This window comes from Sapajus apella, unplaced genomic scaffold, assembly GCF_009761245.1.
Source record: "Sapajus apella isolate SASKATOON/1434 unplaced genomic scaffold, GSC_monkey_1.0 scaffold18, whole genome shotgun sequence".
Lineage (NCBI taxonomy): Eukaryota > Metazoa > Chordata > Mammalia > Primates > Cebidae > Sapajus > Sapajus apella.
In genome coordinates, this window is record NW_022436958.1 from 23,575,316 (window position 1) to 23,598,268 (window position 22,953).

Sequence of the window (22,953 nt, forward strand, 5' to 3'; positions counted from 1 at the left end):
AATTCAGCGGCATGATCTTGGCTCACTGCAACCTCCCCCTCCCAGGTTCAAGTGATTCTCCTGCCTCAGCCTCTTGAGTAGCTGGGATTACAGGTGTGCGCCACCATTCCCGGCTAATTTTTTTTTTTTTTGTAGAGATGGGGTTTCACCATGTTGGCCAGGCTGATCTCTAACTCACTCCTGACCTTGTGATCTGCCTGCCTCAAAGTGCTGGGATTACAGGTGTGAGACACCAAGTCTGGCACTGCTTTTTATATTATAATTTGATCCAGAATAGCATGCTATCTCTAAGAGATTCAGTAAAGTAATAATTGTTTGTTATTCTTTAAAGAAAACAAATGATAAAATATTTGTTTATGTGTACTTACCTAGAAAATCAAACTTTATAGGGAAATAATTCTTTTTTTTTCTGCTTCCTGGGTTCAAGCAATTCTCCTGCCTCAGCCTCCCGAGTAGTTGGGACTACAGGCATGTGACACCACACCCAGCTAATTTTTTTTTTTTTTTTTTGTATTTTTAGTAAGATGGGGTTTCACCATGTTGGCCAGGATGGTCTCAATCTCCTGACCTCCTGATCCACCCACCTTGGCCTCCCAGAGTGCTGGGATTATAGGCATGAGCCACCACGCCCGGCCAGGGGAATAATTCTTAAATATTAGAATCAGAAAGAAATCAACTCTTAAAAAAGTTAAGAAATCAAGAGTGTTTTTTTTTAGTGTAAACAAGAAAAACACAGCTTAAACTTTTCTGAGTCTGATAAAAATATTTGCTTATGTTGATGCACATTAAATTTTAATTTAAAAATTCCAATTGAAGATGGCAATACATGTTTTTAGCATGCATTGACAATTTTTTTCATTTCAGAATAAACGTTTTGTATTTCAAAAAGTGCACACTTTAAAAGGAGGTATTTTATACTAATCTCTAATTGAACATTGTATTTCTTCATCAGGTGAGCAAGTGATGCATGTAGCTAAAAAGAAAAGACTTTTTGTCTTTGATCAACATAGTATTTAGCAGTCAACAAAAATGACTGTGCATTTGTATTATCTAAAACAAGGGATTGAAAAAAGTAATGCATTGGAAGTAGCTTCCCTAGAGCTATTTCAATTTTAAAAATAGTAGCAGTCTTTATATAACATGAGAAATTTGGGAGATCTCTTCAGGGAGGACTCAGTTTTGAACTAAATAACTGCCAATTGGATTTCTCCCAATGATACAATTGCTAATTTTTTTTTGAGACAGAGTCTTGTTCTGTCACCAAGCTGGAGTGCAGTGGCGTGATCTCTACTCACTGCAACCTCCGCCTCCCAGGTTCCAGCAATTCCTCTGCCTCTGCCTCCTGAGTAGCTGGTATTACAGGTGCCTGCCACCATGCCAGGCTAGTTTTTTGCATGTTAGTAGACTCCTGGCTAATATATTTTTTTAATTTAATTTTTTTTTTTTTTTTTTTAGCATGTTGGCCAAGTTTTCAGCATGTTGGTCAAGATGGTCTCAATCTCCTGACCTTGTGATCCACCCGCCTCAGCCTCCCAAAGAGTTGGGATTACATGCGTGAGCCACTGTGCCTGGCCAATTGTTAATATTTCTGATGCCATTTTCAAATAACAACTTTGTTGCTGAACTAATATAAAAATAATCAATTTCTTTTTTTTTAAAATAAAGAATGGAAGTAGAGTATCAGTACTTTTTAAGTGGTAGATACACATTGTGACCATTTTGGTCACAAGTCTCTGGTGGTGTTCCTCATGAACTAGAAGTGTTACGTTTTTGATATTGTTTCTTGTAAAAGATTAGAAAAGAAATATACACTTAGAAAATATACATAATATAGGAAGAAGAAATAAACCTGGAAGAGCAAATACAGGGTGCAGGTAGATTGGCTGGGAGGGGAAAAATGTGGAGGCACTTTCACTTCTTAGTCTATGTTCTGGCTTACTCAAATTTGTACCAATGAGAATGCATTTGTTGTATAATTTTTTAAAAGGATAACTACAATTTGTTTTTTAAAAGAAAGTTAGCTGCCTTCTACACACACACAAAATCCACACCTGTTAGAACTAATACATGAATTCAGAGAAGTTGCAAAAAGATCAGCTGTGTCTCTATATACTAACAATGAACAGTCTGAGAAGGAAGTTAAGAAAATAACTCCACTTACATTAGTGCCCTCCAAATACTTAGGAATAAACTAAACCAACAAGGTGAAAGAGTTGTACACTGAAAACTGCAAAATGCTGCTGAATGTAATTAAAGAGGCCACAAAGAAATGGAAATAAATCCCATGTTTATGGCTTGGAAGACTTGATATTGTTAAGATGCTCATACTACCCAAAGTGATCTATACATTCAATGCAATCTCTATCAAAATCCCAATGGTATTTTTTCAGAAATAGAAAAGTTCATTCTAAAATCTATATGGAAATTCAAAGAACCCTGAATAGCCAATAAAATTGTGAAAAAGAAAAAAAAAAAAAAACAAGTTAGAGGTCTCACCCTTTTTGATTTCCAAACTTACTACAAAGCTATAGTAAGCAAGACAGTGTGGGCTGGGCATATTGGCTAATGCCTGTAATCTCAGCACTTTGGGAGGCTGAGGCAGGTAGCTTGCTTGAGCCCAGGAGTTCAAGACCAGCCTCGGTAACACAGTGAGATCCTGCTGCTACAAAACATAAAAATGAAAAATTGCTGGGGGCGGTGGTGGTGAATACTTGTAGTCCCAGCTACTAGGGAGGTTGAGGTGGGAGGATGGCTTGAGCCTAGGAGGTCAAGGCTGCAGTGAACTGTGATTGTAATTCTGTACTCCAGCCTGAGTGATAGAGTGAGACCCTGTCTCAAATACAAAACAAAACAAAAACCAGTGTGGTACCAGCATAAAGACTAACACATAGACCAGTGGAATAGAACAGAAATAAATGCTTGCATATATGTAAAATGATTCTCAACAAGGATGCCAAGACTGTTCAGTGGAGAAAGGACAGTCTTCTCAATAAACTGTGTTGGGAAAACTAGATATCCACTTGCAACAGAATGAAGTTAGGCCCTTACCTTATACTATACACAAAAATGAACTCAAAGTAGATTAAAGACCTTACTAAACACAAGAGCTCTTATTAAACATAAGAGCTAAAACTATGAAACTCTTAAAGGGAAACATAGGAAAAAAGTTTCATAACATTGTGTTTGGCAGTGATTTCTTGTATATAACACCAAAAGCACAGACAACAAAATAAGAAATGAATAAAATTGGATTTCACCAAAAGTTAAAAACTTTGTGCATCAAAGGACACTACCAACAGAATGAAAAGGCAAGCCACAAAATGGGAGAAAGTATTTGTAAGTCATACATCAGATAAGGAATTAATATCCAGAATATATAAAGAATTCTTATAACTAAACAACAGAAAAGACAAACATTCCAATTAAAAATGGACAAAAGACTTGAATAATAGACATTTCTCCAGAGAAGATATACAGATGGCCAATAAGCACATGAAAAGATGTTCAACATCACCAATCACTAGTGAACTGCAGCTCAAAAGCACAGTGAAATACCACTGCACACCCAGTAGGAAGACTGTGATCAAAACAAAACAAATCACCAGAAAATAGAAAGCATTGGCCAGGATGTGGAGAAACTGGAATCCTTATGCACTACCAGTGGGAATGGAAAATAGTGCAGTCATTATGCAAAAGAGTATGGGGGTTCCTCAAAAAATAAAAAATTAAATTATCATATGATCCAGCAATGTCACTTACAGGCATATACACCAAAGAATTGAAAGCAGGACTCAGAGTATTTGTACATTCATGTTCATAGCAGCATTAGTCATAATAACCCAGTGGTGGAAGCAACCCAAAAGGCCATTAATGAATGAATGGATAAACAATATGTGTATATGCATACAATGGAATATTAATTAGCCTTAAACAGAAAGGAAATTCTGACTACAATATGAATGAACCATGAGGACATGCTAAGTGAAATAAAGCAGACACAGAAAAACATAATTCCACTTATATGAGATACCTAGCATAAACTCACAGAAACAGAAAATAGAATAGTAGCTGCCAGGGTCTGGGAGGAGGGGAGAATAGGCAGCTATTGTTTAATGGGTACGCAGTTTCAGTTTGGGAAGATGAAAAAAGATCTGGAGATACCTGATGGCAGTAGATGAACAACAACGTGAATGCAGTTAATGCCACTGAACTGTACACTTAAAAACGACTAACACGGTGAATTTATCTTTGTGTGTGTGCTATGTATATTTTACTACAATAAAAAAATGTTAGCTGCAAAAGTGTTTTGGGGAGATATGACAGTTGCAGGAAAATGGCAGAGCTGTAAAAATGCTTTAAAATACTGCACATTTAAGCTTAGGAGAGGCATAGTGGCTCACACTTATAATCCCAGCCTTTTGGGAGGCTGAGGCAGGAGGATTGTTTGAGCCCAGAAGTTCAAGACCAGCCATGGCAACAAGGCAAGAATCTGTCTCTAAAAAAATTTAAAAAAAATATTAGCCGGTCATGGTGGTGCGTGCCTATAGTCCCAGCTACTTGGGGTGCTGAGGCAGGAGGATTACTTGAGCCCAGGAGTTTGAAGTGGCAGTAAGCCATGAAGGCATCAATCTCCAGCCTGGATAACACAGTGAGACCCTGTCTCAAAAATAAATTAAAATAAAGGAAACCTAGGAGAAAATGAGATATTGCAGAATTTCTCACTTTTGGCAAAATTCACAAAATTGAATGCCATTTGGAATATTTTGTGCCAATACTCCATGGCTGATTGATTCAAAATTTAGATACACATGGATTTAGCCAATTATCCGTTATAAATTTGGAACTCAAGTTTTACATTCATGCTTTGCCTGGAAGCAATGTAGCCAGGCCTGAAAAAATTTTGTAACTGTCAGCAAGCAAATAAAAATTTGTTATTCAACAATAAGGACCTGTTTTTCTTCCCTTCTCTATTCTGCAAAGTGTTAAAAGTCCTAGACCAGAAGCAGTTTCCCGATCACAAAAGAAATAAGTAATTTGTAGCAGGTGGTTCTAATTGAGCCCATCAAACCTGTCATTCCATTGTGCAGAAGAGTGGAAAATCAATTAGCAACTACAAGCTTGGGTACTGAACAGTGACAGGAGTGTCTTAACTCAAACAGGAAATCAGTAATGGAAGAAAATGATTACCATGGCCACTAGTGGACACTGCTGGATCTGAGAGACTTTCAGTCTACTGCTCAACCTTCTCAGACAAAAGGCACTGTTGGAGAAAATTCCAATGTGTACTGTCAGCCAAAAGCAGTACAGTGTATACCCTTCCTTGTTTCTTCCCTGATGGGGTCTGAATGATTAAAAATCAAGAGCACTGGCTCTTCAACTCATGAGTCCTGTGTGGGAGTTACTGCTTTGAATGTAAACATGTTTTGGGGGTAGCATTAGTGTATGTTAACTGACTTGGACAGATGCCACATCCCTGCTCACGTGTACTCCCTCAGGGCTTGGTTGATGACAGGCCTAGGAGGCCAAACTGGGATAAAAACAAACTTCCCAATGCCACAATTCTGCTTTAGAGTTGGAGCAGCTTCTGGCTATTCAGTTGCCAGCTACTGAATACAGTTTACCAGAGGAAACATTTAAAGTATTCACAACATAGTCTTGTATCCAGTTTTGGGGAAAATAAAATAGATTTTTTCCCAGATACTTTCTATCATTTGTATGAGGTCCCCAAAGGGCTCATAGAATATGAAGCATTTGTTCTAACACATTTCTGCCTTAGCCTGGGTCACTTTGGCGCTGTGGGTTATCTGTAATGTCACTGTGAGCTTATCCATTTATTGTGTTATTCTACCTTCTTTACTTATTTCCTGGGTCTGTGTTCTATCTCTTCAGCTGCTGGTTTTCAGAAACCACTGGACAATGATACCATACCTCTTATTTCTTGTGTATAGCATGTCAGAGTTTAGTATAAGGCCTCTCATAAAATAGGTATTCAATAAATAATTTTCTAATCAACTCTTGGCTATTAATTTTTTATGTGGCCAGATAACATATGAAAAGTAATTAACACAGTGCCAGGTATGTAACAGGCACTCAATGAACATTAAACAAAAAACGAAAAGAGACTAAGATATAAAAAAAAGCAGGTGAAACAATTAGACTTATTTATTTATTTATTTTTTTGGTAAAAAACATAATTAAATTTTAATGAACCAAAGAGCATACAGCTTCATTGGTCAGGCTCCTGAAAAGTTTAATTTTGACTCACTGATTGAGGGACTTCCAACCCAAGGTGCTCTTGGAACCTTTTGGGTGAGTTAATAAATTGATAAAGGCTTTCTTCTGCCTGTTAGCTAAAGCTGGGAGGAGAAAGGTAGAACTAAAAACAAATGCTGAGATACATTAAAGGTATCGCTATATTCTGACAAGAGGGTCTCCTGAAGCAAAATTTTTGCCAGGTGATTTAGTTTGCCAAATGCTATCAATCCATTCGTGAGTGAGTGAGTGAGTGAGTGAGTGTGTGTGTGTGTGTGTGTGTGTGTGTGTGTGTGTGGTGTATTCTTGTGCATTGCTTGGAATAAAAGCTGGGAAAGAAGTCAAGGAAGTAAGAGGGTAAGAGGAGGAAGGACATACTGGCAGCTTTGGATGTTGACTTCTGACGTGGGAAGAGCAGAGAAATCATACAGGAATTCCTCTACAAATTAGACTTACATGGGAAGGATCTCTAGGTAAAACCAGTTGTCCTATTTGCTGATATTCAGTGAATATTTTTAAAGGCAATGGTCCAGGCAAACAACTAAATGATTTGCTTTGCAGGTGTACTTTCCTGTGGCACCCACTCGAGTTCTACCCTGCTTCTGTCTTCCCCAGGAAGAGTTGGTCTCCCAGGTGTCCCAGCCCTCATTGCCTTCCTGGCATTGACAGTGATATGAGATCATCCTCACTGTTGGTACTTTTATTCCCTACAAATATTATGCATCGGTAGCATGCTGCAGATTGTATGGATTGTAAAAAGGGCACAGTCTCTGTGCCAGCATCAGGAAGATATATGTGCACAGAGAAGTCTCAATCTAAATTAAACAGACAAAGTGCTGGTGAGGCATTTGAATATCCTCCACATTTTATTGTTTCTTTTCTGCTAAAAAAGATCCCATACAACTCACATACATTACATTTTAAAAAGACGTTAAATAATGTGTTTCAGCTGGGCATGGTGGCTCATATCTGTAATCCCTGCAATTTGGGAGGCTGAGGCAGGTGGATCACTTGAGGTCAGGAGTTTGAGACCAGCCTGGCCAACATAGTGAAACCCCATCTCTACTAAAATACAAATATTAGCAGGGTGTGGTGGCAGGTGCCTGTAATCCCAGCTACTCGGGAAGCTGGGGGAGAAGAATTGCTTGAACCCAGGAGGTGGATAAAATCTAAAAACAGCTGAATATATTAGAAAAGCTGGATAATTAAAAAATCTTTACAGAAAGTAAAATTCACCTTAAATTTTATTATTTATTACTCAAAATCAATTCTGGAATAACAGTATAATTTAAATTAATCTCATTTAAATAATTTAATACTTTGATGTATAGCATGATTTAGATTTTGACAAGTTATGATTGTAGCTAGATTTTATCATTCCAAGAGCCCTCACATCAAAGCAGTCTTGTTTCTGTTTAAAAAAATGTTTAATTTACCTGTTTGTAATGGTTACAAGTGCAGGAGGACAGTAATAACCACTGGAAGCTTGGTCAAAGCTTCGAAGGACTGTGTCAATTTTATAACAGAATCCACCATGTCTCTCCCATCCCTTAAAAACATAAAAGGGAAATTAAGGGCACATTCTGATTTAGTTAAATACCAAGAAATCTTCTTGCATACTCTTTTACCACCTACATAACTTTCTCCTCTTACTCATTTAAAACTCCTTGAATTTTTGTCTTGATATTTTTATATTTATTCTATCTGGTAATGCCATTAACTATAGCCTTTTCCACATTTATTTATTATCTTAAAATCTAAACTTTTAAATTAACTTAAAACCTTAAAACATAAAACCTTAAAAGCCAATGAAAATAAAAAGGCAGTCATTCAAGATCTCTCTCTCTCTCTCTCTCTCTCTCTCTCTCTCTCTGTGTGTGTGTGTGTGTGTGTGTGTGTGTGTGTGTGTGTGCGTGTGTAAGTCTCTCTCTCTGGCTTACAGAATTTCATATAAATGGCCCTGACAGGAGGGTAGAAATTAAGTATTGGCTCTGGAGTCAGAATGCATGGATTTGAATTCTGGCTCCACTACTGTGCAACCTTATTTAATATCTTAGTTTTTTCATCTATACAATTTGAGGATAATAGTAGTATTTATGGGGCTGTTCTGAGAATCAGAGAAGGACAACACAGACAGAGATTTTAGAATTGAATAGAGGGCAAAGAGAACATGAACAAAGAGAATAGATGTATCTAGATAATATTATAGATTTTTTTCAACTTTCATACTGATTATTTCATGTTATCCCACTGAGATTCATTGAGATTAGGGACTTGGATAAAGTCAAACGAGTGGATCAGCTGGGCCTGAAACCCAATTCTGGCACAGTCCAGGATGGTCTTGGTTGGAGCATAATGCTTCCAAATACAGAATGGCCAATATTTGTGTTTTTTCCTTTTCTCTTTGGTGGAGATTATTCCTAAATTAACTGGCTGGCCTTTTAGAGAGGAAGAACGTAAGCTTTGGCACTCAGACAAAAATGACAAACATGTAGATCTATGTCTTAGCCCTGGGAAAATGAAGGGTGGCGCTATTCTTTGAAATCATGCAGTACAGTCTGTGGCCATACCACTCTGAACATGCCCAATCTCATCTGAAATCATACAGTACAGAAGACATACATTCATTAGTCTTCTATATTTAAACTGAGCTATTTTAGTTCTTTTTTCCCAATGTTACTAAATCACATCATTTATATCTATTTTAATTTATTCACCAGTTTTAAAACACTTTTTATTTTATGCCATGCCAATATTTGCCAGCTTTTGATTAGTTATAAAATGATTTCTCATAAATTTCTTGGAAAAGATTTAGGTCTTGCAGTAAATTAAGGAAAATCTTAATTTAGAAATCACCTATGTTAGTTCAAACATATCATTAACTGAGGTGTGAAGCACAGGAGCTCCCACATCCAGCCATCTAGGACCTGCTCTGAACTCACTTCCTTTCACTTCTACTCCCAGTCTTCTCTCTGTGAGTAACTGACAGCTCCATACAGCTCCTTCATGAATCTCTCCAGGGTATGAGCAGGGATATTAGACTGCTCCTATACTTGGAAGGACAGAGAGAGGGAGGCTGGCAACTTGACTTTTCTGACAATGTATTTCTTCTTCATTAGTAGTTTTTAGATCATAGCCTGCCTAGCAAAACAAATTTAAAAAATCCAATAACCGAACAGGCTCAAGAAAAGGGAGGGAAAAAAAGATGCAGCATAGAATAATTAGAAAAACAGACTTGTTACTTCAAGGCTTTGTCCACACAATGAATGTGGGAAGGATAATTGATTATATCAGTTAACTCTTTGTATGCTAGGTGCCATTTCATTTTTAAATGAAAGGATGGTGGTGACAAAACTGAAGGAATTGCTCATATTGTCCAATCCCCAAAAAAGTGACTCAGAAGGAAAAACAAATCACTTTTTTTTTTTGTTTTGAAATTATCGAGATCGAATTTACAAAATGATTTTTTCAGTGCAGGCTGTTTAGAGAATTGCATTGAAGCAACTTTCTAAAAAACAGAAAACTTTCAAAACCATATTCATAGACCGATGCATAATAAAATTAATGGAAATTTCCTCACAAAGCTGGAGAACTGGCTATGAACTCAGAAACTAAATACTGGTAATGCTGGCTGGAAAAGGGAAGCAGTGAACAAAAGTTTGAATAGAACATCAGTTCTGTTTCTGCAGTGTAAGAAGTTAATTGTCCTTTCAACTAAAATAAAACACGTTGTTTCCCAAAAAGCCACAGTAAGACAAATCCCCCCACCCTTGCCCCTGCCTCGTCTTCAATATTTCAGATGAGGCAGAGATTAATCAGAGATCAGCTATAACTAATTCAGAAATTGTAATCATTTGCTAAAATGGTGGCATGTCAGCTATGGCACATCTATTATCCAGCTAGAGTATGACGAGCAGTTCACATGTTTACACATTGATTAATGAATAAAATGAAGATTCTAGAGGGATGGGTCATTGTTCAATTGTAACACAAATAATTGGATTAGAAGAGAAAATAATTAAAGCAGAGCTGCATAAAAACCAGGTCTGGAAAACTGTTAAGACTGATACAGCATAGTTTACTCTGAGGCAAAGAAACATAGTTGTTCTCTGACATCTCACTTGAAAGCTAGGAAAACCATAGGTCGGGCATAGTGGCTCAAACCTGTAATCCCAGTATTTTGGGAGGCCCAAGCAGGCAGATAACTTGAGGTCAAGAGTTCGAGACCAGTCTGACCAACATGGCAAAATCTCATCTCTACTAAAAATACAAAAATTAGCTGGGCAGAGTGGTGCATGCCTGTAATCCCAGCTACTTGGGAGGCTGAGGCATGAGAATTGCTAGAGCCTGGGAGGTGGATGTTGCAGTGAGCTGGGATGGTGCCACTGAACTCTCCAGCCTGGGTGATGGAGCAAGACAAGAAAGAAAGAAAAAAAGAAAGAAAGAAAGAAAGAAAGAAAGAAAGAAAGAAAGAAAGAGAAAGAAAGAAGGGAAGGAAGGAAGGAAGGAAGGAAGGAAGGAAGGAAGGGAGGGAGGGAGGGAGGGAGGGAAAGAAAACCAAGTTTGAGGGCATCACACATCACAGGATAGTCACTGTACAGATGGTTTATCAGGATCATTTACATTTTTAATCTCAAAAGAAAAGTAATGCTATGTAGAAGATCAAAAGACAATCAGGACTAAAAAAGAGGAAAGGAAAGAAAGGGAGGAGAGAGAAAAAAAGAGAAAGACAGAGAGAGAGAGAGGGAGAGAGATAGGAGAAAGATGGATAAATTCACTTTAAATTGATGGTGGAATTGATATTCTAGCTATGAAGTCCCTGTGCCTAAATTGCAGTGTTAACAGCACTCACCTCTTGACATCCTGATTCAGCATCAGAGAGGACCTGGCCTGCTTTCTTACAAATATAAAGCAGTGTTTCTTCACAATTTTTGACTTTCCAGTGTCCCTCCTAAGAAGAAAAATGTTACCAGAGAATGAATATACTCTGTGCTGATGCTGATGGGCAATACCAATTCTTAGAAATAAAAATATGATTAATAATGTGCTCCCACATGGGATGATGTTTCAGGCAGCACCCCACTTTGTCATGGAAAGAGTTAACACTTTGTCTAGGGATGGGAGGCCCCTCTCTCCAGCACGAGTTTCAAGATGTGCGATCTGTAACTGAGTAGGCAGGAGAGAGGGTGCAATGAATAATGACCGGTGCTTCTTGATTGCTGCCATGAGCTAGGTTTCATGCAGGGTGATTTTCATATATTATCTCAATGTTCCAGGGAGGTAGGATTATTATTCCCATTTTAAAGGTTAGAGTTAGCATTTGACATGGTCCTAGAGTCAGTAAAGATTGGAGCTAGAATTGATACCAAGGTCAGCCTGGCTTTTCATTAAGCTGTTTTCAATTTTTCCATGAAAAGATGGGATGGAGCCATGATTCTCAATCTTGAGTGTATTCCAGAAGCACCTGGAAGGCTAATTGAAATGTAAATGACTAGCCGCATGACCAGTGTCTCATTCGATAGGTGTGGTGGGGCCTGAGAATTGGCATTTCTAACAAGTTTTCAGGTGATGTTAATGCTGCTGGTCTGGGGGTCACACTGTGGGAACCACTGGGATGAAGCCATCCTCTTGACCAAGTGAGAGTGCTGATGCCCCTCTTCAACCACTTCTAAGTGTTACATTAAATGCTTTGCTGCTTTCACATATATACGTGATGCCGGGGAAATTCCTACAAGCTGCCGTGAAACATCCTATGTAATACTGGCATAACTGAAATTAATGTCAACCTTCAATGATCCTTTCATCAGGAATTCTTCACAGCACCACCCCATTTCCTCTTTATATGCTAGGCAGATACCTTCATGTCTTTCTCTCATCCTATCTAAGGCTTCTTTCAGGTCTTTCATTCATAATGATATAATAACTGCTAACAGATTAAAATTTTATCCTCCCACAAAGCAGAACCTTAGGCTAAAATTACACAATTTAAATTCCAGGTGGTATTTCATGCATCCAGAATTTTAGGGGAATGTGGAGCCCTTCCATGACCCTCAGAAAAATACAACATCCAAGGCTGACTCTTTCATCTGTAAGAGGAGCCCTGCATTGCTCCCCATGGAGTCTTCCAGCAAACTATCCAGTTACAGGATAGTGTCAGGTATACTGCAGTTAAGAACTGTTAGATGAATGGAAGAACAAATGAATTGTTTCCTAGGCTCTCATATTCAAATTTGTGTCAACTGTGATTCCGTAACTTGTTCATTATAATAATGATATTCATACTGAGTTCTACTCCATGTCAATAAATGTTAATTTTTACACATCTACTATTTAAGGAGCTTCTGAGCTGCCAAAACAGGGACCACAAAGTATTACATTACAGCATATCCTGACATATCCAATACCATTAATACCTATCCTCAATCTCTTAAAAAAAAAATCCCCATTCCTGTCAATAAGAAATGATCACCTAAATTATATCAAAACCAATGAACCAATAAATCAGCAGATACTGTAGAACAAATTGTGGTAGGCCAGGCACGGTGGCTCACACCAGCAATCATAACACTTCGGGAGGTTGAGGAAGGTAGAGTCTGGGAGTCTGAGACCAGCATGGGCAACATGAAACCCTATCTCTGCTAAAAATACAAAAATTAACCAGGCATGGTGGTACAGGCCTGTAATCCCAGCTACTTGGGAAGCTGAGACATGAGAATTGCTTGAACCCGGGAGGTGGAGGTTGCAGAGGGCTGAGATCACACCACTGCACTCCAGCCTGGGTGCCAGTGAGACTCTGTCTCAGAAACAAACAAACAAAACACTGTGGTGGATTTCAGCAGAGCTAGACCCAGACAAACGTTTAGAGGTATTATTTCTCCTTCTTCACATGAGGCTGAGAAACACCGCCTTAGCTTGTATAACTGTTACTGCACTGTACAATTGTAATTTGTCTATGCCAGCATTAAAAGATGAAACCATGAAACATGTCACAAAAGTTAAATGCTTAGAAATGCTCCTGTTTGGCTGGCATAATTACTTTGTCAAGCCACGTCAGTAACATTTAATAAATTGCCTCTTGGGGGAACTTGACAGAGTATCCTGGTGGTTAGAAAGAATAAGGATATCTACCAAGTCCTAACAACCTCCTGAAACTCAGCCAGTGCATTCAGCAGCTATCTTGATCAAAGAGATTAAGTCTGTTTTAGACATAATAAACTGTTCAAATGGCTTGGGATTAAACTAATTCTGTATAATCAGGTGCTTTAGATAAATGAGAGACTAGAACATAGGGATGAGTGTCATGTTCAGGCCACTGGGACCACTCCACACACACGAGGAAAAGAGCAAGATTTGCCACTGATCCACAGTTTTCAAAGAGGTTGCACACACTGTTTAAACCCCTTTATGTGAATGAGATAACTGAGCTTAAACACTATCCCTCTCCAGAGTAATCTTCCATCCCTTAGTTCTTCCCTTCTTCTTCATCAAGGCAGTCAATGGCACCACTATCCACCAAAGCCATGGTTGCTCAAACCAAAAGCTGAGTTCTCTCTCGCCCCCACATCTAACTTAGCAACACCTCCTGTTCTCCAAAGCACACTTGGATCTGTCTATTTCTCTTCACAGTCACTACCCTAATTCAACTCCAGAGTAGCCTCCAAACTGGCTTTTCTGCTTCCATTTTATCCCTCTCCTAACCATTTTCTGTGCAGCAGCCACAGTTAATTTTGAAATGTAAATCAGATCATGCCCTTTGTTTCCTTGAAGCACTTTAGTGGTTCCTATACCATGGCCTAGAAACCTGGCATTTTAGAATTTCCGCTGCCCATCTCTTATGAGCTCCTCACCACTGGTCTCCTTTTTGATCATTCAGCAAGACAAGTCTTGGTCTGCCTTTGGGTCTTTGCACTTGCTACCCTATGCATGTTCTGCTTAGAATATTCTCTTCCTTTCTCTTTAAGAGTTTTTCTGAAGTCCAAGCTTAAATGTCATCTTTTCAGAAATGCTTTCTGACTGTCCTGTCCTGCCTTAACCCAGACTTTTCACTATCATGTCACATATTTCCTTGGCGCAATCATTACAACTATAATTGCCATGGTTTTTTTTTCTGCGTGTACTTGTTTACTCCCTAATATGGAAGGCCTATAAGGAGCCGGGACTGTGCCTGTCTTGGTCTCTGTCACAACCCAAGGCTCCAGCACAGGTGGCCTTCAGTACAAGATCAGCAAAGTGAACACTGAACAAATGAATCGACTTACAGACTGCTCTGCTGAGACACACAGCTGGCTTCTATTTGGAAAAATTTTGGGTTCAAGTGTGTGCCAATTAGTAAAGATGACTGAAGAGTCATTAGACCATTCAAAGGAAACTGGAATTTTATTGCTGCTCAAACCAATCCATGTTTCTGATGCATTTTCTGTAAGAGATAAATGTAAATTACTTACGGGATCCTATTATTTGCAAAGGCGATAACACCCTGGAGTTATCAGCAAAATAGACCACTTCACGTGTGATTTCTTCTTTATTCCTTTGTGTGATGAAGCTTGCTTAAGTCTCAGTATAAAATATCTGTTTAAATGTTTTCCCCTCCCTGCTATGGTTTGAATGTTTTTCCCCTTCAAAGTTCCGGTTGAAACTTAATCCCCAGTGTGGCAGTATTGACAGGGGGGCCTTTCAGGGGTGAGTGGGTTGTGAAGGCCCTGCCCTGATGAATGGATTAATGGGTTAATGGATTAACTGGTTGTCATGGGAATGGTACTGGTGGCTTTATAAGACGAGGAAAAGAGACCTGAGATAGCACACTCAGTCCCCTCTCCATGGGATGCCCTGTGCTACCATGGGACTCTGCAGAGAATCTCCTCCAACAAGAAGACCCTCTGCGGATGTGGCCCTTTGACCTTGAACTTCCCAGCCTTGATAACTATAGGAAATAAATTTCTTTTCTTTATAAATTACTCAGTTTCTTTGTATTCTATTATAAGCAATAGAAAATGGACTAACACACTCCCATAATATCCAGATCTGCTTGATATAGGCCTTATAAGTGAGACAGAGTGTGAGCTAAAGCCAACGCAACCACAAAACCTAAGCAAGTTGGCTTCCTGGGGCTCTGGTTTCTGCTACAACCATGTATGTATGTTAGGTAGATCTGAAAAGTCTGGTTTTGCTTCTGCCTAGAGAAAGGAAAAATAGGAAGTCCCACTGGATTATGAAAAAGGCATGAAACAAACAAACTTTTAATGATGGTCTAGCTTAAAGATATGTGGTTTTTTTTTTCCCCAACAGATGTTGTTGAGGATGCACAAAAAGGAACACCTATACACTATTGATAGGAGTGTAAATTAGTACAGCCTTTATGGAAAACAGTATGGAGATTACTCAGAGAACTAAAAATAGAACTATCATTCAATCCAGCAACCTCACTACTGGGTATATACTCAAAGGGATAAAAATCATTATATCAAAAAATAATTTTTGATATAATGATTTTTTTCCCTGTACACATATGTTTATCACAGCATTATTCACAATAGAAAAGATGGAATCATGTAAGTATCCATCAGAGGAGGGTTGGATAAAAAAAAATGGACACACACATACACACTCACACAAACACACTATGGGATATTAGCCATAAAAAAAGAATGAAATCATATCTTTTGCACAAAGGTATGGCACTTGAGGCGATTCTGCTAAGTGAAATAACTCAGAATGTCAAAAACTACATGCTCTCACTTATAAGTGGGAGCTAAACAATGGAGACACATGGATATACAGAGTAGGATAATAAACACTGGAGACTCCAAAAGGTGGTAGGGTGAGATTGAGGGTTAAAAAATTGCCTGTTGAGTACAATGCATGATGGGGTCACTAAAAGGCCAGACTTCACCACTGCAATATATGCATGCAAGAAATAATCACCTCTTAAACCTGGTTTTTAAAGTATGTTTTTTCCTTTTAATTTTTTCTGCCATAGGAAGAAAGGAGCGAAACCTCTTAAAGGCATTGAAATGGGGTTGCTGGAAAAGTAGTTAAAACTTGGCAACCTAGGTAGGAAAGAACCCTATGTAACTCAAAGAGATGTGTAAGTGCCCTTGGTGAGATAAGCAGCCCATAGGGTTCTTTTAATCCCAAATGTGAAGGATTCGGAAAAATAACAGAGAAGGATGCATGTTTTTACTCCAACTAAAAGCTAACAATTGAAAAGGTCATCAAAGTAGATCCTGGTAATCTTTTGTATTTTTAAAAACTGAAAAATGAAATCAGTAATTTCAGTGGTTTTCCAGCAGAAGTTTATGTCAAATGCATGACACAGTGAGAAGCAGATCCACTTTGATGGACTCAGGCTGGATGGAAGCCAGCATCCTGAAACTCCTATACATGGAGTACAGTCTGACCACCTCACCAAATAAATTAGCCATGTTCACTGGCAAAAATTGTTTAAATCCAATTATTTGCCTTAGGGATTCCCTGTATTATGTGGATTACATGCTAACAGCACACTACTGCTGTCTAGTGGCCATAAAGCTAAATTACAGGTTTAGCTTATTCATTAGAAGTTTTAGGAAATAAACTTTCCTACTTTAAAAAAAGTTAAAAATCATCTAATATATGTGGCATATGTGAAGATGTTACAAAGTTCTGAACATGTATTTTGTAAAAATTCAATAAATTTAAATTACTGAATATCATTCAGAAACTTTAAATATATGTGCCATGAATAGCCACTTTTAAATAGCTTAAATTTCTTTTCAACGCTACTAATAAAAGTAGTTCTACATTATATTTTATACCTATTAAACCAAAGGCAGTTAGGACTCACCATCTCCAAGGAGGGTTACAAGAAACTCCACTTCCGCTAATGAGGTTATCTCTATTAATGCACTATTATCAGCCTGGCAAGAATGCAAAGCCTCACGCCAGGTCTTTTCTTCTTTCTGAAGTTTGTAGCAATTACGATTGTAAGGATTCCAGCCAGGCTCACAGTGGGTCGCATAATATTTCCAAGCATCTTTTTCTTTTTAAACCAACAAAAAACAAGGTCATTTTCCACAATTATTTTAACATTACTTATTACAGTTTATGTAAATTGCCATCAGTATGATTACTTTAAAAATGTGAAAAACAGAAATACACAAAATGACGTAAATCATGGAATTCTAGATCTTCAGAGTTGAGAAGGGCCTAATCTATGATCTAGATTTAGATCTAGGATCAAATGAACCTCAGTCTTTCATTTTCCAGATGAGCTAGTGAAGGTACAAAGAAGTAAGGAGAGGAGGGATGGCAGCAAGATGGCCGACAGAGACACCTGTGTCAGAGGCCTTTGAACAACAGCAAATCCATCTTGTTTGGGGGCTGATTAAAATAAGACTGAGACCTACTGAGCAGGATTCCCAGGAAGTAAGGCATTCTAAGTCATAGGATGAGATAGAAAGCACAATACAGGTCACAAAGACCTTGCTGATAAAACAAGCTGCAGTAAAGAAGCCGGCCAAAACTCATCAAAACCAAGATGGTGAGGAAAGTGACCTCTGGTCATCTTCACTGCTTATTACACGATAATTATAATGTATTAGCATGCTAAAAGACACTCCCACCAGTGCCATGACAGTTTACGAGCCATGGCAACATTAGGAAGTTACCCTCTATGCTCTAAAATGGGGAGGAACCCTCAGTTCTGGGACTTGTACGCCCCTTTCCCAAAAAAGTCCCAAAAAAATCTACCCCTGTTTGGCATATAATCGAGAAAGAACTCTAAGTGTAATCAGCTGAGTAGCCCAAGCTGCTTCTCTCTGCCTTTGGAGTAGCCTTTCATTACTCCTTCACCTTCCTAATAAACTTGCTTTTTCCATTTTATGGATTTGCTCCAAGTCATTCTTGGGATCTGGATCAAGACCCCTTTTGGTAGCACCTGGAGCTCGTCCCTGTCACAGGAACAGCCAAAGTCATGAATAATTGACTACATTTTCACGAAGGCAGCTGAAGAAGGGTGCTAGAGCACATTAAGGGAGTAGCAGAAACGACATGGAGCACAGAAACCCTTGCCACCCCCACCACCATCTCCCAAGCCCCCACTGGAAGTAGATTAGAGCCAGGAGGGACTTCTCCCTGTAAGGAAAGGGTGAGCAAGTAGACCCCAGCAGCCTCCAACTCCATCAGACTGGGGACGCCTGCAGTCCTCACAGGCACTAAGCGCAGTTGAAGGGGATGCCTGGAGTCTACAAGACTATGCTTGCCCCAGAGAAAGTTCTGACGCTGTAACCCTGTCTCTCTGTGACCTATGGGGCTACTGCACTGCACCATCTTGAAAAAGGAACCTCTGCTAGAATGTCATGTTCTGCTCCAGTGGTAAGTAGTCACAGCACCCTTCCATCCTTGAGGCTTTGTAACCACTGCACCACTTTTATCTCGTGGCCCACCATTCCCATGCCAAACTACTGTGGGGCCCTCACTCTACCTGGTATGGCCAAGCTGCCACGAGCTGCTCCATCTACCCTTTCTGGTTGTTGCTGTACTGTGCCCCTCAGAGGCTGATCTGGCTCATTACCCTGCCTCCAAAAACATGGTGCCTTGGCTGCCCAGAGCAGTCATGTTCCCAGTGTGTGTGCTGAAGTGGTGCCCTGCCTCCCAAGGAATCCCTACCCTGGCTGCCCAGAACAGTCACATGCCTGGTACCTGAAGTGGCTCCCAAATCCAGGGGAAACAGTGCTTTAGCTGCCCAAAGCAATCATACCCACCAGCACCTAAGCTGAATCAGCACCATCAGGGGAGAATGGATGCCTTGGCTGAGCTGAGCAGCTGTGCTTCCTGGGGCTTAGCTGATGTGTTACCGTGCATCCAAGGGAAATAGCATTGGCAGGGCTGGGACATCCTGCCCTCCACGCCAAACAGCTATAGCACCCTGCTTTCCTGGAACTGGACTAGTCCCACAAAGCCTGAGCTGCTGAGGCACCCTACCTTCCCAGGGAGTGGAGTCATCATTTTGCTTCTCCTTGCCCCCCAGGAAACAAGCCACTCTACATGCTACCACTCCTGGGTCCTTGCTGCTACTGAACCTGATCTTACAGAGACTGAGATACTGCTGTGTCCCACCATTTCAGGGTCTGGAGTCACCAATGCCTGATGCTTCATCCCCTAGAGCTTGAGTTGCCACTGTGCCACACTGGTTCTGGTTCCAAAATTACAGCCCTGCTCTGTCCCTGGAGCCAAACCTCCAGAGTACCCCTTCTTCCTTAGAGGTAAATATATAGTCAGGTTCAGAATACTCAAATACTGTAATGGTGGTCTGTAAATGATTTATATCTCTAGTTTGAAGACTAAAGTCAAAATTGTCAAAAATAGGTTGGGCACAGTGGCTCATGGCTGTAATCCCAGCACTTTGGGAGCTGAGGTAAGAGGATTACTTGAACCCAGGAGGTCGAGCTATGATCACGCCACCATATTCCAGCCTTGGTAACAGAGCAAGACCCTGTCTCTAAAACATAAATAAATAAGGAAATAAATAAATAACCAAAATTGTAAAACATAACTATAGCTGCAATAAATTAAGAAATACACAATATTAAAAGATGTAGCTTGTGCAATCAAAATTTTAACCATTGTGGGTAGGGTAAAAATCTAGAGTGATTGTATGCAACTAAAGTTAAGCTGTTAGTAGTGTAAAATAGTCCATTATAAGATGTTTTATGTAAGCCATATGATAACCACAAAGCAAACAAAAAACCACAAAACAAACAACAAAACAAAACTATAGTAGATAACTGATAAAGAGAAAGGAATTAAAATTTGGTACAAACACCAAATCACAAAGGTAAACAATAAGAGAGGAAGAAAAAAAATCTATAAAACAACCAGAAAACGATGAACAAAATGGCAGTAGTAAGTCCTTACCTATGAATAATTACTTTGAATGCAAATTGATTAAATTATCTAATCCAAACACAGAATAGTTGAATGGATAAAAGGTTACTAGGGGTCAATGAGGGAAAATGAGCAGGGGTAGGAAAAAGGATACAAATAGCAGCTATGGAGGAAGGACAAGTCTGAAAGTCTACTGTACAGCATGAGGTTTATAGTTAATGTGGTGTATTCAGGATTTTTGCTAAACGAGGAGAATATAGTTGCTCTTGTCACATTGGGGGAAATGGGTAACTAAGTGAGATGATGGATGTGTTAATTTGTTTCACTATAATAACCATTGTACTATATATATGTATCCTATGACATCATGTTGTATACTTTAAATACACACAGCAACTTTTGTGCTAAAAAATAGTAAAAAAGTAAAGCAAAAACAACAACAAAATCAAAGAAGTAAAGAGTCTTGACAAAGGACATACAATGAAAGCAGAGTGTTGGGGCTAGGTATAAAATTTAACAGAGCTGTTCATTTTTGAAACCTTTTTACATTTAGAAGCATTATGGAAAACTATTTAAAGTATTCCAAGGATTTTATACATAGTGTATGAGTAAGGTAGATATTTATCCCCAGCTGAAAAGAGCCTAAAACTCTGATGACTTCCTCTAAAATGGGGATGACAAATAGGTTTCACTTTGAAGATAAGTCTGAGTGTCTGTGGCATTGCTCTGGACTGATAGGGACTCTGGGTGGGACTTACAGGAACTCAGTGCCATGATGCTTTGGACATTGGAGGCCAGTGGTGATGCATATAGCTGCATTTTGACTTTCCTTTCTCAGGAGTTTGCCCCCAGTCTGATGATGGCATTTTTACCTTATTTTATTAACCACAACTAGGTGCCTCCATTAAGAACTAATTTAGTTAAACTAAATATGATTTCACTGCTATTTGGGAAACAAAACTTTCTTTTAAAATTGTTTCTAGGACTCCGACAGCAAATTAGAATCATGGCCAAAGAATGTTAGAACTTTATATATTATTGACTCCAGAGGTTTTCAGCCTAAAAAAACACTCACAGAATCATTTTTAAACATGGAATTTTAAGCTGGGCGTGGTGGCTCATGCCTGCAATCCAGCACTTTGGGAGGCCCAGGTGGGCGGATCACCTGAGGTCAGGTGTTCAAGACCAGCCTGGCCAACGTGGTGAAACCCCAACTCTACTAAAAATACAAATATTAGCTGGGCATGGTGGCGGGTGCCTGTAATTCTAACTACTCAGGAGGCTGAGGCATGAGAATCGCTTGAACCTGGGAGGTGGAGGTTGCAGTGAGCCAAGATTGTACCATTGCACTCCAGCCTGGGTGACAATAGCAAGACAAAAACAAAGACAAAAACAATAACACGTGGAATTTTAAAGATGCTCTTCTCTGATTGAAGCAGGGGAAGCACAAAGGTTGAAGCCAGTGGACTCAATCAATCTGCAGAAGAATTTCTTGAACTTGAAGCAACAGCAAATAATCCAAACAAGCTAACTTAACTACTCCCATTTCTGGTCTTCTGATCTCAACTAGCAGATCAGAAGGATAAATATAACAGAATAAAAGAGGGGTGGCAGCAGGGAATGCAAGATGGCATAATAAAGAAAGAAAAAATGATGAGAGAAGGAATGGAGAAAGGAGCATGAAAGAATGAAGAGAGGGAGGGAAAAGGACAGTAACAGGTGGTAGTAATTTCAGCAAACTCCTGAAACAATGGAAAAAAAAACTGCAAGATGATGCTTCTTTCCCCAGCTTGTACCTCCTATTCTATAAAACTCCTAGGCTTAGCTATTTAAAGGAAAATGAAAGTTAAAACCAAATTGTAAGGGACAATATTTAAAAATGATAATTCAGCTTGTTTTAAATCTAGAGTTTTTTTCTAATTATTTTTGTAATGATTCTTTAAAAAATGGTTATACTTTTATCTCTACTTTCCGATTTAAGACATTAATTCTCACAGAAACGATAGACCTTATAGAGGTCATAGACTTTAAAAACAGAAATAATTGGACTTCTGGTACTAGATTGTAATTAGGTATTATTTAAGTATCAACTCCATCTAAAAGTTCTGCATGTGATTTTAAGTATTATTTAAGTATCAGCTCCATCTAAAAGTTCTGCATGTGATTTCAGGGAGGAGATGGTATTACTAATAAGAGATTCAGAGTGTGGCAGAAAATCAATGAAGTAAATAATTCTATAAAATTGTTTTCTAAATTATGTTTAATTTTTAGGGGAACAATAACTAAAACTCAACACTAGAATAGAAAAATAAACATATCTTATTTTTTGGATCCAGAATAACTAATAGTACAATTTTTGTAAAAGACAGGAGGAAAATGTTTGTTATGCTCAGTTTATTTCAGTTTTTAGTAAAAACCTAAATGCATTTGTTAACAAATTCACAGTCCCTTTGGCGTAAATATTTTTTTATGTAAAGATCAACTAGCTTTAGCTAAGTTTACATTATGAACTATTAGCAAAAAATAGAGGAATTTGCATATACTGAGAGGACAAGTAAACAACATCTAACAACTTAAAATAAAAACACTTACCAACTATTTCATGATCAATGTGGTTTAGATATTTTTTACATATGTATGGCAAGGTGGACTCACAATCCCGACTCCTCCAGGCACTTGGCATAAACAAACTAAATGTTCCACAGTGATATTCAACAAATGGCTCAAAATTTACCTCTGAAAATACAATGAGTGTGTTTAATGTTAGAAGCAAACGCATTTAGTTTAATATATATTGAAATGTAGTTTTGGCATCAAGGGGACAGCCCTTCTATTTGT

General features: G+C 38.7%; 1 protein-coding gene across 7 annotated transcripts in view; it reads right to left on the bottom strand.

Annotated features, from left to right (window-relative positions):
- The window catches only part of PLA2R1 (phospholipase A2 receptor 1), a 138,534-nt gene that overhangs the window by 80,414 nt on the left and 35,167 nt on the right, over positions 1 to 22,953 (bottom strand). For all 7 annotated transcript variants that reach the window (XR_004271332.1, XM_032286506.1, XM_032286504.1 and 4 more), the window contains exons 6-10: positions 22,708 to 22,851; positions 17,075 to 17,269; positions 14,511 to 14,668; positions 11,105 to 11,203; positions 7,689 to 7,801 (exon numbers count right to left, since the gene is read on the bottom strand). Coding sequence is in view for 6 of the 7 variants with exons in the window: in XM_032286506.1 (XP_032142397.1) it covers positions 7,689 to 7,801; positions 11,105 to 11,203; positions 14,511 to 14,668; positions 17,075 to 17,269; positions 22,708 to 22,851 (709 nt within the window). In the remaining variant the exon portion in view is untranslated. The remainder of the gene's footprint in view (positions 1 to 7,688; positions 7,802 to 11,104; positions 11,204 to 14,510; positions 14,669 to 17,074; positions 17,270 to 22,707; positions 22,852 to 22,953) is intronic.